At 42.2% G+C, this 16819-nt stretch overlaps 1 protein-coding gene across 1 annotated transcript in view; it reads right to left on the reverse strand.

Annotated features, from left to right (window-relative positions):
• Positions 1-16819, reverse strand: part of LOC121285234 (polypeptide N-acetylgalactosaminyltransferase 5) — an 87431-nt gene that overhangs the window by 23781 nt on the left and 46831 nt on the right. The window contains exons 5-6 of the mRNA XM_041201579.1: positions 10745-10864; positions 9860-9977 (exon numbers count right to left, since the gene is read on the reverse strand). Of these exons, the coding sequence (XP_041057513.1) occupies positions 9860-9977; positions 10745-10864 (238 nt within the window). The remainder of the gene's footprint in view (positions 1-9859; positions 9978-10744; positions 10865-16819) is intronic.

Raw genomic sequence — 16819 nt, forward strand, 5'->3', positions numbered from 1 at the left:
TGACCCCTATTTCTAAACGGTGACCCCTAGTTCTAGATTCTCCTACAACAGGAAACATCCTTTCCACATCCAGCCTGTCTGGCCCTTCAGGATTTTATATGTTTCAATCAAGTCACCTCCTACTCTTCTAAGCTAGAGCGGATACAAGCCTAGCCTGTCCAACCTTTCCTCATAAGACAAACCACCCATTTCAGGTATTAGTCTAGTAGACCTTCTCTGAACTACCTCCAATGCATTTACATCCTTACTTAAATAAGGAGACCAATACTATACATAGTATTCCATATATGGTCTCACCAACATGCTGTACAATTGAAGCATAATCTACTTTGTATTCAATTCCCCTTGCAATAAACAATAACATTGTCAGATTTCCTAATTACTTGCTGTACCTGTATACTAATCTTTTGCGATTCATACACTAGGTGGAAGGTGTCGTTAACAGTGCTATCAAGCGGTACTTATTCAGCAATAATCTGTTCAGTCATGCTAAGTTTGGGTTCTGCCAGGGCTACTCAGCTCCTGACCTCATTACAGCCTTGCATCAAACGTGGACAAAAGAGCTAAACCCCAGAGGTGAAGTGAAAGTGACTGCCTTCGACATCAAGGCAACATTTGACCGAGTATGGCATCAAGGGGCCCTAGCAAAACTGGAGTCAGTGGAAATCGAGGGGCAACTCTCCAGTGGAGTCGTACTTAGCAGAAAGGAAGATGACTTTGGTTGTTGAAGGTCAATCATCTCAGTCCCAGGACATCGCTGTAGAAGTTCCTCAGGGAGCGTCCTAGGCTGAACCATCTTCAGCCGCTCCGTCATATGTGGAGGTCATACGTGGAGATGCTCATTGATGATTGTGCAATGTTTGGCACTATTCGCGACTCCTCAGATACTGAAGCATCTGCATCTCAGTGCTCTGCAATCTCTTACCATTTAGATAATGTGCTTCTTTTTTATTTCTCCTGACAAAAATGCACAATTTCACATTTTCCCACATAATACTACATTTGCCAGATCTTTGCCCACTCACTTAACCTATCACTATCCCTTTGTAGCCTCCTTATGTCCTCTTCACAACTTACTTTCCTACCTATTTTGTGTCATCAGCAAATTTAGCAACCATACCTTTGGTCCCTTCATCCAAGTCATTTATATAAATTGTAAAAATTTGAGGCCCCAGCACTGATCCTTGTGGCACACCACTCGTTACATCTTGCCGACCAGAAAATAACCCATTTATGCTTACTGTCTGTTTCCTGTTAGCTAGCCAATCTTCTATCCATGCCAAATATGTTGCCCCCCCTACACCAGGAGCTTTCATTTTCCGCAATAACCTTTGATGTGGCACCTTATCAAATGCCACCAGTTCCCCCTTATCCACAGCACACATTACTTCCTCAAAGAACTCCAATAAATTGGTTAAACATGATTTCCCTTTCACAGAACCATGTTGACTGTGCCTGATTACCTTGAATTTATTGAAGTGTCTTGCTATAACTTCTTTAATAATAGCTTCTAACCTGTTCCCTATGACAGATGTTAAGCTAACTGGCCTGTGGTTTCCTGCTTTCTGTCTCCCTTCCTTTTTTGAATAAAGGAGTTATATTAGCTATTTTCCAATCTAGTGGAGTATTCCCTGAATTTAGGGAATTTTTGAAAATTAAAACCAATTCATTAACTATCTCGCCAGCCACTTCTTTTAAGACGCTAGAATGCACACCATCAAGACCCATTTTATCAGTCTGCAGTTCCAACAATTTGCTAAGTACCATTTCCCTGGTGACTGTGATTTTCTGGAGTTCCTCCCTCCCTGCCAATTCCCGATTTACAGCTATTTCTGGGATGTTACTTGCATCCTCTATAGTGAAGACCAATTCAAAATACCGGTTCAATTCATCTGCCATCTCCTTATTTTCCATTATTAATTCCCCAGATTCACTTTCTTTGGGCCAACACTCACTTTGTTAACTTTTCTTTTTTAAATATCTATAGAAACTCTTACTATCTATCTTTATATTTCTAGCTAGCTTTCTCACATACTCTAATTTTTCTCTCCTTTTTAATCTTTTCATCATTCTTTGCTGTTTCTTATATTCTATTCAATCTTTGAAGGCTTTTGATAAGGTCCCACATAAGAGGCTAGTGGGCAAAATTAAAGCACATGGGATTGGGGATAATATACTGGCATGGGTTGATAATTGGTTGACAGACCGGAAACAGTGCGGGGGAATAACTGGGTCTTTTTTTCGGGTGGTAGGCAGTGACTAGTGGTGCAGCGCAGGGATCAGTGCTTGGGCTTCAGCTATTCACAATATATATAAATGACTTGGATGAGGGAACCAAATGCAACATTTCCAAATTTGCTGACGACACAAAACTGAGCAAGGTTGAGGAGATTGCAAGGAGGCTTCAGGGCAATCTGGGCAAGTTGTGTGTATGGGCAAACACATGGCAGATGCAGTATAATGTAGATAAATGTGAAGTTATATGCTTTGGTGTGAAAAACAGAAAGGCAGAATGTTACTTAAATAGTGATATATTGGGAATTATGGATGTACAAAGGGATCTGGGTGTCCTTGTACACCTGTCAATGAATGTAAATAGGCAGGTGCAGCAAGCAATTAGGAAGGCAAATGGTATGTTGGCCTTCATTGCAAGAGGATTTGAGTTTAGAATTGGGGATATCTTACTGCAGTTATACAGGGCCTTGGTGAGACCACACCTAGAGTAGTTGCAGTTTTGGTCTCCCTACCCAAGAAAGGATATACTTGCCACAGAGGGAGTGCAGCGAAGGCTCACTAGGCTGATACTGGGGATGGCAGGACTGTCATATGAGGAGAGCTTAGTTTGACTGGGCTTGTATTCTCTAGAGTTTAGAAGAATGAGAGGGGATCTGATTGAAACGTATAAAATTCTAACAGGTCTAGACAGGAAGGATGTTTCCCCCTGGTTGAGGAGTCTGGAAGCAGGGGCCACAGTCTCCGGGTATGGGGCAAGCCATTTAGGACTGAGATGAGGAAAAATTTCTTCACTCGGAGGGTGGTCAACCTGTGGAATTCTCTACCACAGAAAGCTGTGGAGGCCAGGTCACTGAGTATATTCAAGAAAGAAACTGATGATATTAGGGGCATCAAGGGGTATGAAGAGAAAGTGAGAATATGGCATTGAGATAAAGGATCAGCCATGATTATACTGAATGGCTGAGCAGGCTCGAAGGACTAAATGGCCTACTCCTGCTCCTAGTTTCTGTTTCTATGTTTCTGAGCTGCCACCCATCTTTGCGTAATTATATGCGTTTTCTTCAAGTTTGATACTATCTTTAAGTTTTTTAGTTAACCACGGATGGTGGGTCTTCCCCTTGGAATTTTTCTATCTTGTTGGAATCCACCTACGTATCTACTGTATATTCCGAAACATCCCCTTAAATGTCTACCACTGCATCCCTATCGACCTATCACTTAACTTAAAATTCCAGTTCACTTTAGTTCCCTCATAATTACCCTTATTTAAGTTTAAAATACTGCTCTTAGACCCACTCTTCTCTCCCTCAAACAGAATGTAAAATTCAATCATATTATGTTCACTTCTATCTAGGGGCACTTTCATTATGAGGTCATTAATTAATCTGAACTCATTGCACAAATACAATTTTGCTGCTGTTGATGGCCCACAGTGTCTCATGGATGCCCAGTTTGAGCTGCTAGATCTGTTCGCAATCTATACTATTTAGCACTTTGGTAGTGCCACGCAAAACGATAGCTGATGAAGGCTATCCTCAAAGTCACTCCTACTGTTATGGTCAGTCACAGATAGATTGATGAGGACTAGGTCAAAATTGGGAGAATTGTCCCACAGACTCTTGGAGGTTTCCTCACCAACTGCCATAGTCACAGCCTAGCAGCTACGTCCTTTAGGATGCAGTCAGGTGTGGTGCTGCTCAGCCACTCTTGCTGATGGACATTGAAGTCCCCCACACAGAGCACATACTGTGCCTTTTTCACCCTCAATTTTTCTTACGAGTGGTGTTCAACATGGCGAAGAACTGATTCAACAGCTCAGCTGGGGGGGTCGTGGTAGGTAGTAATCAGCGGGAGATTCCCTTGCCCATGTTTGACCTGATGCCATGAAATGTCATCATATCTGGAGTCAATATTAAGGCCTCTTGACTGCATACCACTGTGTCACCACCTCTGATGGGTTTGTGCCATCAATGGGGATGGTGGTGTCTGGGATGTTGTTTGTAAGATATGATTCTTGAGCATGACTATGACAGGCTGCTACTTGACTAGTCTGTGAGACAGTTTTCCCAATTTTGGCACAAGCCCCCAGATGTATAGCGAGGAGGATTTTGCAGGGTTGGTAGGGCTGGGTGTACTGTTGTCGTTTCCAGTCGATGCTAAGTAGTTCATCCCTTATCGACTTTTCTGTAACCGTCTGATACAACGGTGTGGCTTCTTAGGCCATTTCAGAGGGCATATAAGAGTCAGCCACATTGCTGTTGGTCCGGTATCACAGGTCAGCCAGACTAGGTAAGGATGGCAGATTTCTTTCCCTAAATGGTCATCAGTGAACCAAATGGGGTTTTATGACAATTGTTTCACGGTCATCATTATTGAGACTAGCTTTTTAAAATGCAACTTATTAATTAAATTTTAAATTCCACAGCTGCCATGTGATATTTCAGCCCATGTCCCCAGAGCATTAGCCTGGGTCTGGAGTGATAGTCCAGTGACATTACCACTACCCCAATGCCTCCTCTGGATTCTTATTTGATACGACAGAGAGGAACGAACTTCTCCAAAGCACCACAAATCAGCTGACAAACTGATCCTCTTGATGGCACATCAAAATGGACCTCAGAATGCCAGCCTCATTATTACTTTTACCATTATTTTCCTGCTCTCTAGTGTACAAACACACAGTGTATCATATACAATTGTAAAAAAAATCTATTTAAGAAGTGCTCAGATGTGCTATATACAATGTGAAAATATAACCATGGTGAACCTATTAGTGCTCTAGGCCAGATGACAGCCTTTGCTCTTGCACACTCCTATGAAGTGCTTCCAATAATTCATATAGATTATTCTTTTCCCACCTATTTCCATTATTTTTAAATCCATTGTTTTAGCCCAACCTTTTAGCCTATTTCAATACCTTCCCTTCACCCCACCTCACTCCCACTAAGGTTATCTGTACCTTGCTTGTCCTGCTTTCTATCCTTAATTAGCACATTTCTTAGATAATATCGCCACCTTCAACACCTCTTTGTCCTTATGTCTATGACATCTTTTGGCTATTTCCACCTATCACTGGCCCTCTATCCAGCTCTACCCCCCACACCCCCTTTAACCAGTTTATATTTCACCTCTTTTCTATTTTTACTTAGTTCTGTTGAAGAGTCATACGGACTCGAAATGTTAACTGTGTTCCTCTCCGCAGATGCTGCCAAACCTACTGAGTTTTTCCAGGTATTTTTATTTTTCCTATGAAGTGCTCCTTGTGTTGCCTCAGAGGAAGTGGAAGCAGGCTGCTCATTTCTCTAGAGATAAAAACAAAAAACTGTGGATGCTGGAAATCCAAAACAGAAACAGAATTACCTGGAAAATCTCAGCAGGTCTGGCAGCATCGGCGGAGATGAAAAGAGTTGACGTTTCGAGTCCTCATGACCCTTCTTGAAGGGTCATGAGGACTCGAAACGTCAATTCTTTTCTTCTCCGCCGATGCTGGCAGACCTGCTGAGATTTTCCAGGTAATTCTGTTTTTGCTCATTTCTCTATCTAAATGGCAATGAGGAGCGTGGTGGCCTGTTTCATCGTGCAGGCACCTGTTGCAGACCTCTGTCAGATTGCGACATCTGCATCTCTGCTTCGGCAGCCATGGTCACTGGCACATGTGCAGCAGACAAGGTCTCTGGCGAAGGGGCTGGGGAGGTGAAGGAAGATGAAGATGCTGAGGAGCTCTCCGTGCCTACAGCCTCTTCAGTGATCTGCACAATCCTCGATTGGCCTTCAGGTGGGGTTGATGAGGCTGGCTGCTGATAGACAGCGGTTGTCCATTCCAGCAACCGCTGGACCAACAGTGGGACTGTCCTGTTAAGGGTACGCCGCTCGTCATATATTCCATTGATATCAGTGCCCACACTCTGAGCCCACAGACTGATCCAGGTTACCGAGGGAGGCTTTCACCCTTACTTGGCCGAGACGCTGCTCTTGCATCCACTCCGAGTGCAGCTGCATGGGCCTCTTCATGAGATTGGCCAATCTCTCATGGTTAGAGCTCATGCAGTTGAGCCCCTGGGACAATGTGGAGCTCACGACGGCGATGGACTACTTCATTCAGAGCCCCAGAGCTCCCACTGCCTCATAAACTGTCAGATGTACACATATCTGCTGATTATTTAAATACTGTGGCCCAAAAGGCGACTTCTGAAGCTCCACGTTCCTGCCTATTGGAGCATCATTGGGACTTTCCTCTCTCCTCTGAGGGGGCCTGTGCAAAAATGTCTCTAACTCCAAGACCTCCTCCTGCACTCTTGTTCAGTGACTTCCATCCTGTACCACTAATTCTAAGGATGTGACGATGCGTCCCCGGATATCTCTTCCTACTCTTGATGCCAGAGGGATGATCTGGCCCTGGGGGTGGGTGGGGCAGGGGGCGGTGAGCTGAGGGAGTAGAGCTGGGACCTGTGTGAGACACAATAGGAGTTATTTAGGTATAGCCCTTCTCATTGTGATGGAACACTCTGATGCACGCCACTGCCTGAGCCATGCTCATCCTGCCTTTATGACACAACTCAATCCTTGCAGACTCTCTCTCAATCCAACATTCCACTGTGCTCAGTGAAGTGACATCATAACCTTCACCATTACCATTATGTGCCAAGATAATTTCAACACTGCCTTTATCACCTGCTGACAGCGATTCACTATCACCAACTGACAGCTGTTCAGGCACCCTGGTAAAATCTCCATGGCCTTCTATTCCACAAGATGGATGCATCTCAGTCAGGCTGACCCACCCCTATTCTGGGCCATCTCCATGGCACTTTTCGCCCTTTTGGTCTGCAACAACAACATGAATTTATGTTAGCTTGATATAAGGCACTTGGAGGGATACTGTCTTCACTGCATCTTTGCATCACAGTGCTCATTCACACGTGTTCAGTGCATATCTACATGAGCTGCGTACACATACCTCTGCTTCAGCACTGAGGATTGTATGTGACAAGTCTCGCACTTTAGCTGCAGCGTGCAAATATGACCCTTCTCTCAGAGCTGTGTGTGGATGAGCCAAGCTATGTACTTGCTGGAACCCAGCAGCTCACTGAATTGTTTTTTTGCATTGAATCCATGAGTACCGGTGGTCTCCTGCTGCACTCACTGCAGCCGCAACTTGAATCCAGGCCTTCTTAGCTGTTGCAGGTGGAATACAGCGGCCAGCAGGGTAGAGGACTGCTGTCCTCTTCTGGACCTCTTCCACCAAAGCTTGAAGGTCCTGGTCAGAAAAGCATGGGGCAGCTGGTCCCATCCCTTTCTCCAAGTCTCCTCTGTGTGACATTCTATGAATAAAAATGTAAGTCAAAAAGAGTTGTGAGCCATTCAGATTACAATGCTCTTATTCACTTTTGTGTGTTTACATTCACTGATCATTTACACCATATAATCAATGATTACCAGTAAAATATGGTAGATAAAATCACTCTGTGCAAATACTTGGTGCCATGTATATTGCAGCTGTGACTCCAAGGTAGCATGCTGTGCTCCGTGACCACTGACAGCCCTACTGGTTTCTTCCCTCTTAGTCACACTGTTATGCCATGACGATGTGCAGTTGGGAGGAACCTGGTCGAAGGGTCAACAATGTGGGCACATCCTGATAGATGGGTTTCAGGAGGGCAAGTAGATGAAATAATAAGCATGGCAATGATCAATATTAATCCACCCATTAAGTCTTGGCAGCTAACAACCTGACTGCATATTTTCTGTACCAAGTAGTAGTGGCGAAACAACGCCATCTCCATGACTGCATCTTGAGAATCCACTCCAAGCTTTCAGTGGTTCAGTAGAGTAAACTTTGATTAGGCAGCAACAATGACAATTTGCCAATAGGGAAAATCCATGATGGGCCATCCAGGGTGAGCCAACAGTTGGACAACCTTGACTCTCAGCTGAAAAAGCAATGATATCTCCTCTGAGGCACAGGGACTTCACCATTGATGACCTACCAATCAAATGGGTCTGTCTGAAGGCCCACCTTTTCTCTGCGCCTGAGTCACCCAACTTGCCCAGACCTGCCCATGACCCCTCACTACTTTCAGCGTCGCCAGTCCTGACTCCTATTCTTGCCTACCCCCATGGACTGAAATTTGGGCAGCTATTTTTAAAGGTCGCATTCAAGGAGTGGGTAATTTGGAAGTCTGGGCAGCTATTTTTTAAAGGTTGCATTCGCGGAGCCGGGAATTCTCCCACCTCTGTGGATCTGACCTGGCAGCAAAAATCTGGGCCTTGGTCTTTCTCAGATTCAAACAATAGCACAATGAACTCCGTTCGCCTTAGCTTTTTCTACTTAATTATTTTGTCTATGTCCTTGTGTAACTTCCTCTTACTGTCAAAATAAATTACTGTGTTTCCTAACAGTGTTATCTGCAAACTTTGATTTACAACTCTCTATTACTTTACCCATGTCATTATATGGCGAAAAACTGAAACAACAATACAGATTCCCGGACAACACCACCAGTCATAGCACACCAAAACAACAAATTTCATTACCCCCACTCTAGTGTCCTTTCTCCCACCAATTACCAACACATGTCACAAGGTTACTGTAATTGCACATGGTCTTATTTTGCTAATATACTGTAATTACACCAGCAAATCAGCACAGCAATTCAGTTTTATGGCTTTCAGTTGTTCAGACTGCAGTCCAGAGAAACTCTGATGATTCAACCCATTCTGCTTCTCTGCACCCCAAATTGCTGTATACTTTGCTATTTCACTATATAATATTATAAATCAAATTATTATATAAAAGCATACTTAATCTGAAATACTGACCACAGCATTTCCTCACTATTACACTGGAGGAGCAACCGAGAATATACGCTCAAATCTCTGGAGCCACCAACAACAGTGAAAGTGTATATTTTCACTTAGAAGATTCAGTGGACATTTATGAGGACAATTTAGGATAGATTATTGTATTTATCTTTTGCCTAGCCTTTTTTTGGTGCTCTTCTAAAAATTATTACTTTATTAACACTATAAATGTCTAAAATGGAACCTTGCCAATAGATTTTTAACAATGTAGATATATATAACAGCCACTGCACTTTACTGATCTTACTATGACTGTAGTATTTTTGAAAAGCTCTATTATGCTATTTAAAGCATAATCCTGAATTCATACTAGCTGTCTGTTGTCAATCTATGCTTTTTCAAGTGTTCCTTCATTGGTTAAACTGACTAGCTGGCCTTTTAACTGTGTTGATTTAATGAGGGTATCATTGCAATTATCCATTCTTTTTATGATTATTTTATGCTAGGACAATGATCATTATTACCAGCCTGCCCTTAAGCTATTTTGGAACATAACTGTTTAAAAGAAAATGCAGCTATGTAAGAGAAACTAATGGGGATGACCAATGATTTTCTGAATCTAAAATACTTGAATTTTCTCAAAATTCAAACACTTAGGTGTATCCAAAGTATGGTACTCTTAAGTGTGGAAATTACTGTTTAGTTCAGCTCATGTACCTGTTGAATAAAAGCCTCAGTTCTCTTAAAAAAGTACTTTTAACTCTAAATAAGAGTTTTAAAGTTCAATAATACATGCATGTTTCTGAACCCTGGTGAAAGGTACCTTAAAAGATAGCTCCATGTTTTCTCCGCCCCAAACTTCCAAGCCTGCATCATAAGTACCCAGTTCATAAAAATATTTCTTGTCAATTGAAAATAATCCTCCTGCCATTATTGGGCACCTACAAGAAAAATAGTTACAAAGTTGAAGCAATATTACATATTTCCTTGCTTATCTTTGGACAATACAAAAATGAGAGAATGCTACATTGTCAAAGCAACTATAGCTTCACCTGGAGAATATACAAACAAACATGTAACCAGTACTAGAGAAAGGTTCCATCATTACTTGCTTTCTAGGACCTTCCCAGTAATTACAAACATTTGGTTGAAATTTGACAAGAGGAAATTAATCCTGTTACAGAAAAACACTGAAATAAAAGCAAAATACTGTGTACACTGTAGATCTGAACTAAAAACAGAAAGTGCTGCAAAAACTCAGCAGATCTGGCAGCATCTGTGTAAAGAGAAACAGAGTTAATGTTTTGAGTCCAATAAGATTTTTCCTCGGAACCAGAAAAAACATTGAACTAGATAAGAAACATATTAATAGAGTAAGGAATGGATGGATACAAGAGGCTGCTAGAAGATCAGAGCAAGAAACAATAGAAGGCTGTCATAGGAGGGATAAACACAAAGTTCCAAGCTGTGACTTACATCCCAGCTAAGCAAAGCTGGACAATAACTCACATTAGATAGTTAGCAAATAGGATTTATAGGATTTATCAAGTTATAATGCGCCATAATCATGAAAGTAGATCTTCAGTTTTTTGCTCCTGCTTTATCAAATAACTTAAAAAAGGAATTTTGAAGGGATGATTTCATAAATACTTTACGGGGAATTGCAAAGATAGATTTATTAACAATTATCTTTAGTAAGCTTATTTACCTTATTGGGTCCATTTCTTTTAGATTGTATTTTTTAATAATTTCATCAGGTATTGCTTTCCACTCAAAATTCATGGGCCAGGTAAATACTCCCCGGAGAAAACCTCTCACTCCTACATAGCTAAAATAGGAACAACAATTTTGGATATTAACAAACATTAAGCAGCAAATGCAACTGAATGAAGAAATTCCTAGGAACAAAATTCATAAATTATTCCCTTAAATGTAAAGTAAGTAAAATAACAAACTACCATAAGGTGCAGAAAAACTGTTTTAAAAAACAAATCAGACTTTCATACATATCAATTTGTGAATCTACCACAATGATTCTATGAAGAGCACAACAGCAGGAGCAGAATATTACTTCCATGTGAGTGGCTTATAGCAAGACTTTTGGTCTTATGTGCTTAAAAGAGGTGCTTTAAATCATTCTATTCTACTGAGAAGGTCAGCACTTTTATAATGATGTGGAATGTGAAAGCACTGTTCACATGCAAGAACTAAATTTCATTGATTAATATCCGATTTCAGTTGTCCTAAAGTTCCACACAATGAGTTGTACTGGGTTTGTGTCAATGCATCTGGAATTGCCATCCTCTAGCCAGTTCAGCTCCCTCCCTGAGGGAGTGCATTCCACACAACATGCATGTGATATCGCGTGGCAGTGCTGGTTCAGAACACATCCTACATTTTATGCTCTCCTCTATACCAGAAAATTTATTCATTTGTTACCAGTTCCTTCAAATCTAAGAGACTCCTTTCATTCTCTTGGCAACCCTTATCCAACCTACTGATGCATTTCTTTTCAAGTAGGATGGTACTTCTCTCCTTTGTTGCATCGCCAACAGTTGGACATCCAAGATAACGTCACAACGCATGAAAGATTTCCCCATATTCTTCCTTTCTGCCAACATTCTTACCAAAGCACTGCTTGTTCTTGCAGCAAAAATGCATTATGCTCCAAAGCCAGGCAGCTACCATTTAAGAGCCACTGCCTCACCAGATTTATCCAATTTCACTGCCTATTTACCATGTTGGGGGAGACTATTAAAATGAATGAAAAGAGCTAGACACAAGATTTAATGAAACAAGTTGTCTTTGCTACTGGTGCAACATTTACTATCTCGGAGCCAGATGCAGACTTGATGTTGTTGATATCGAAATATCAGTGGTCTTATATCAACTGTTCTTGCTCAGAACCCGTTCCATTTCTCTGTGGAAAAGTCTTTCTTTTACTCTCACAGTATTGAGATTTTGGAAGCTTTTAAAAAGTATACAAAGAACAAGTGAAGAGGGCATACCCCTACCATGCTATGTTAACTCAACATTATTACAATTACAAAGCTCTTCCTCGAGGTTTTTCTCTGCTTGGTTGATGCTTTGTAACTGCAAAGGTGAAAAAAAAATCTTGTTATCAAGAGCTTTCATCTCACTGACGAGGTTTCAGGCCAATCCATGTTCAACAATCTGCTCACATTTTGACAGCTGGGACAAATTCCACAACAGCAACTAAGACAACCCAGAACATTCTAAAACAATCAACCACATTCTAAATAAAGCAACCCACAACATTTTGATAAAATGTCACTTTGCCATATTTCCTAAAGTTAATGGATTCTTTAAGAGATTCCAGGATCTGGATCTATATCTTGGCCAAAAACTAATCAGTTCTTCCTTAGGATATACCCTATTTGTGTACCAAGTTCTGTTGAAATCTGTAACTTAGTTTTTGAGATATATTGTTTATGGGAAAACGGACTAACAAACGGGCAAAAACATTATCTCTGCCTAACTTCAGTGGCAGAGGTAATGAGATTCAAATGCATTGTAATTTGTGCATGAGTAAATGAAGACGCATCATGCAGCCAGACGATATTGAAAAGCTGGTTGTGGGACCACCTTTCCAAATGATGATGCAGCAACTGTCCAATTTGAAGTGCAGTATGACTGCAGCAAGACTGTACACATGAAGCTAAGAAATGCACTTTTGAGGGGGCTTGGAATGCAACCTCAGTTGAGAGTTAACAGGATGTGAGGAAATTTACTTTGGGATGAGCAAGCTGTCCATCTATTTGATGTAATGTAATAAAGATTTGTGCTAGTGTGGATGACTTCCTTAGCCTGTCAAATATTTTTTCGTCAGCTTCCATGTACTTTGCTTATTCACACAGTACTGACTCCATCCACCACCTTATGCCAAGCAGACTGGAAGCAGCTCCTACAATTGGGTACCATGAGGTTCCAAACAGAGCAAATCTCCTGTTCTGCATTTTTTTCACAAGCACCTTCAAAGTAGCATTCGAAAATGAAGGTACTCTAATGATAGAACATTAATTCTTACTGTTCTTGAACAGCAATTGCAGCAACTTGCACTTGTGAAGCATCTTTAACATAAAGCAATGTTCCAATGCCACAGAAAATGCACTGAAAAAAATTAAACGAGTAATGATGAGTAGGATATAGAATGGGCAGCAGAGGTGTCTGGAAGGTAGAGAACTGAAGGCCAGCCAGAAGAGTAATGGAATTGTCAAAGGTAGCAGGCAAAAGCATGAATGAGGGTTTCGTAACAGAGGAGCTGTGGCTTGGTTGTAGATGGTCAGTGTTATGAAGGTGAAAGTAGTCTGTCTTTGCGATGAAGAGGATATGGTTTGGAAGCTCAGCTTAGGGTCAAAGAGAACACAGAAAATGCAAACAGTTAGCTTCAACCTGAGATACTGGCCAGAGAAGGAGATGGAATTGATAGTGAGAGAATAGAATTTGAGGCGGTACGGGGCGGGGATGAAGTCAATAGCCTCAGTAATCCCAATGTTTAACGGGAAAAAATTGTGACTGATCAAGGGCTGAATGTCAGGCAAGCAGCTGAAAATACAGAAAAAAGCCAAGTCAAGAGAGGTTGTGCAGAAATAGAACGATGTCGTCAATATACATGGGACCTGACGTGTTATCAATTTTTGTTGCTTAGGAACATACTGTAGATGTGGAATTGCAATGCATATGAATAGATCCTTGGAGAACTTGAGCATCTCATCTTTTTCCACCCTTCTCACATCTCTTTCAAAATCATTGTTCTGTACTGCCCTCCCAAGTAGTATAAATATTTTATCAAAATATCTTCACTTCTTTCCTTCCTTAGCCCCTGGACTGAATGACTTTTCATCCTCTGTGATTTCAACCTCCATCTCAACTCATCATGTTGTCTCTCTCCTGAGTTCATTGCCCTCTTATCCACCCTAAATTTCTCCCCTCCAGGTAAACTCCTCAAATTTTATTCATGGCCAGCCCCTTAACATTGCATCTCACGTGGTCTTGTTAGTCCCATTGTATCAATTATAGATAAGGCTATCACTGCTAAATCACTCACCACCTACATTCCCCTTCCATACCTGAACTCCACCTCCTTCTGTATTAATCCCTGGAAAAAACTATTCCTCAATTCACTTACAACTGCACTTTCAAATTCTAAACTATTCAGCCTTTGGCCCTCATTCGCCACATTTCTGCTACTATGGATTTACCCAACCACATCTTCACCTTAACCTTTGATGTTCTAGTCCTCAATAAAACCATTATTCTATTTCATCCTGGACATTCCCTGGTACAGCCCTCATCTCTGTTCCCTTAAGTCCAAGGGGTGGAGGCTTGAATAAACATGGCAGACAACTGGCTTAGCCATCCACTGCCAGATCTGGCTGGACCACTATCGGGTCTTGCTTTCATCAGCTGAAACTTCTCACTATTCCAGGATCAAAATTAACACCCAGCATCTTCCTAAACCCCTCTTCCCTATCCTCCCCTATCCTCACCACCAACATGCAAGCAACTCATGGATTTCTTTGTCACTAAGATCAACATATTTGATCAGCTGAGTCTGCTTTGTCCCTCCCTTCCACTAGTCCACCTCGCCAAACTTCCTTTAATAATGCCCCTGTCTAGCCCCGAACTTGTGTCTTCCTCTAGTTTCTCTCCTATCTCCCCTTGTGCCCTCTTTGAACTCATCTTGTTCCTGAGTTCTACCTCCTATTCACTTGATCCTATTCCCACTAAACTGCTGATCACCCAACTTCCTCTCATGGCCCAATGTTAGTCAATATTGCAAATGGTTCTCCCTTTAGATGTTGTCCCTCTTTCTTTTACATCTGCCATCATCACCACTCTAAAATCCAACCCATGACTCCACCATCCTTGAAAACTATCATCCCAACTTCAAATTCCCTTTCCTCTCCAAAGTTCTTGGACATGTTGTCATCTCCAAATCTGTGCCCATCTTTTTTGGAATTCCATGTTTAAATCCCTCCAGTCAGATTTTTGTCTTTGCCACAGTAGTGTGACTTATCAAAGTCACACTGACATCCTATATGACTGAGACAAAGGTTAAATTTCCCTCCTCATCCTTCTCCACCTATCTCCAGCCTTTGTTATAGTTAACCGCACTATCCTCCTCCAACACAACTTCACTGTCATTCAGTTGGGTGGGACCATTATTGCTGAGCCTAGCCAGGGAGTCACTTGCACTGGCTTTTCTTTGTCCTTTTGTCTATGACATCTTTTGGCAATCTCCACCTATCACTGGCCCTCTATCCAGCTCTACTTGTCTCACCCCCCCACCCCCCCACCCCCCCCCACTTAAACCAGCTTATATTTCACCTCTCTTCTATTTTTCCTCAGTTCTGTGGAAGAGTCATACGGACTCGAAACGTTAACTGTATTCCTCTCCGCAGATGCTGTCAGACCTGCTGAGTTTTTCCAGGTATTTTTATTTTTGTTTTCCATTGATTTCGGTTAGTTGCAATATGGAGAACGTCTTCAGAGAGCAGGTGGGAAGGCAGGTCGTTGGGGCAGTTGGCCCCAAGGTTCTCTGATGAATGCCTCGCTGCCCTCCTCGAGGAGGTGGCAACACGCCAATATCCTGGTCCCAAGGGACAGGAGGAGGAGGCCCCCCCCCACCCCCTCCCCAAGCCACCTAACAAAATGTGCCCAGGAGGAGGTGGCATCACGGGTCAGCTCCCATGATGTGGTGCAACGCACATGGGTGCAGTGCCGCAAGCGGATTAATGACCTCCTGCGATCGGGAAGGGTGAGCACCATGTTGGCAAGGATCACTGAGCATAACAGTTAGGTTGACACCTCTCCCCCCCACCCCGGCTCCCAATGCCCCCCCACCTCCGAACTCAAAGTGCGCCCACCTTCCGAAATATCGCGATGGTGCACGAAGCTGGGATGCACGCCTAACATCATCGTGCGTCATTTTACATGCATGCGTGTCTGGCCCGTCCCGGCACACGAACTGTGAAATTCTGCCCCATGTTTTGTTTGTCTTATGTGTCTGTGTGTGTATTTGTGTATAGGGTTTAAGAAGGGATAGAGTTTAAATTATAGAGTTATAAGTTGGCAGTTCATATTTCTTTCATTTACTATGGTTGAGGACAATTTGTTTAATAAACAGTTATTTCCTTGTTAAGTTTACAAACCTGGTGCTCGTTTTCTATTAAATTAGACAGTTAGGTAGAATTGGGGCAAACTGGTGGTCTAATCAAACTTTTCACATTGTCTCGGCTCGGGGAGCAGTGGGGTTTGATATTACAGCGCACTATCCCCAGTGAGTCATGACAATGTGCAGACCACTCACTCTGGCCCCTTGTGCATTCCCAATTTTAAATGATCTACCATTGGTGGCTGTGCTTTCAGCTGCCTTGGTCCCAAGCTCTGGAATTCCCTCCCTACATCTCTCCGCCTCGCTTTCCTCCTTTAAAACATACTTAGAACTTCCTAAAACCTACCTCTTTGACCAAGATTTTGACCATCTGACCTTATATCTCCTTATTTGTTCAGTGTCATACTTTGCTTTATAATGCTCCTGTGAAAAGCCTTGTTTTATAAACTAGAGATAGTCTTAAGTAAGTTATCTTTGTATTTGTGGGTGTTAGGAATGAGTTTTAACTTTAAGTTTATGTTTAATGTGTGTTTCTGTATTCGTGTGCTAAGAATGGTGGTGGCATCATGCTAGAGTTGGCGTAGCCTATTTCGATCCCTCCCCCCCACCCCACCCCCACTAGGGCTTTCTGTCACTTGCTTGTTC

The sequence above is a fragment of the Carcharodon carcharias genome, chromosome 12 (assembly GCF_017639515.1).
Source record: "Carcharodon carcharias isolate sCarCar2 chromosome 12, sCarCar2.pri, whole genome shotgun sequence".
In the NCBI taxonomy this organism is placed as follows: Eukaryota; Metazoa; Chordata; class Chondrichthyes; order Lamniformes; family Lamnidae; genus Carcharodon; species Carcharodon carcharias.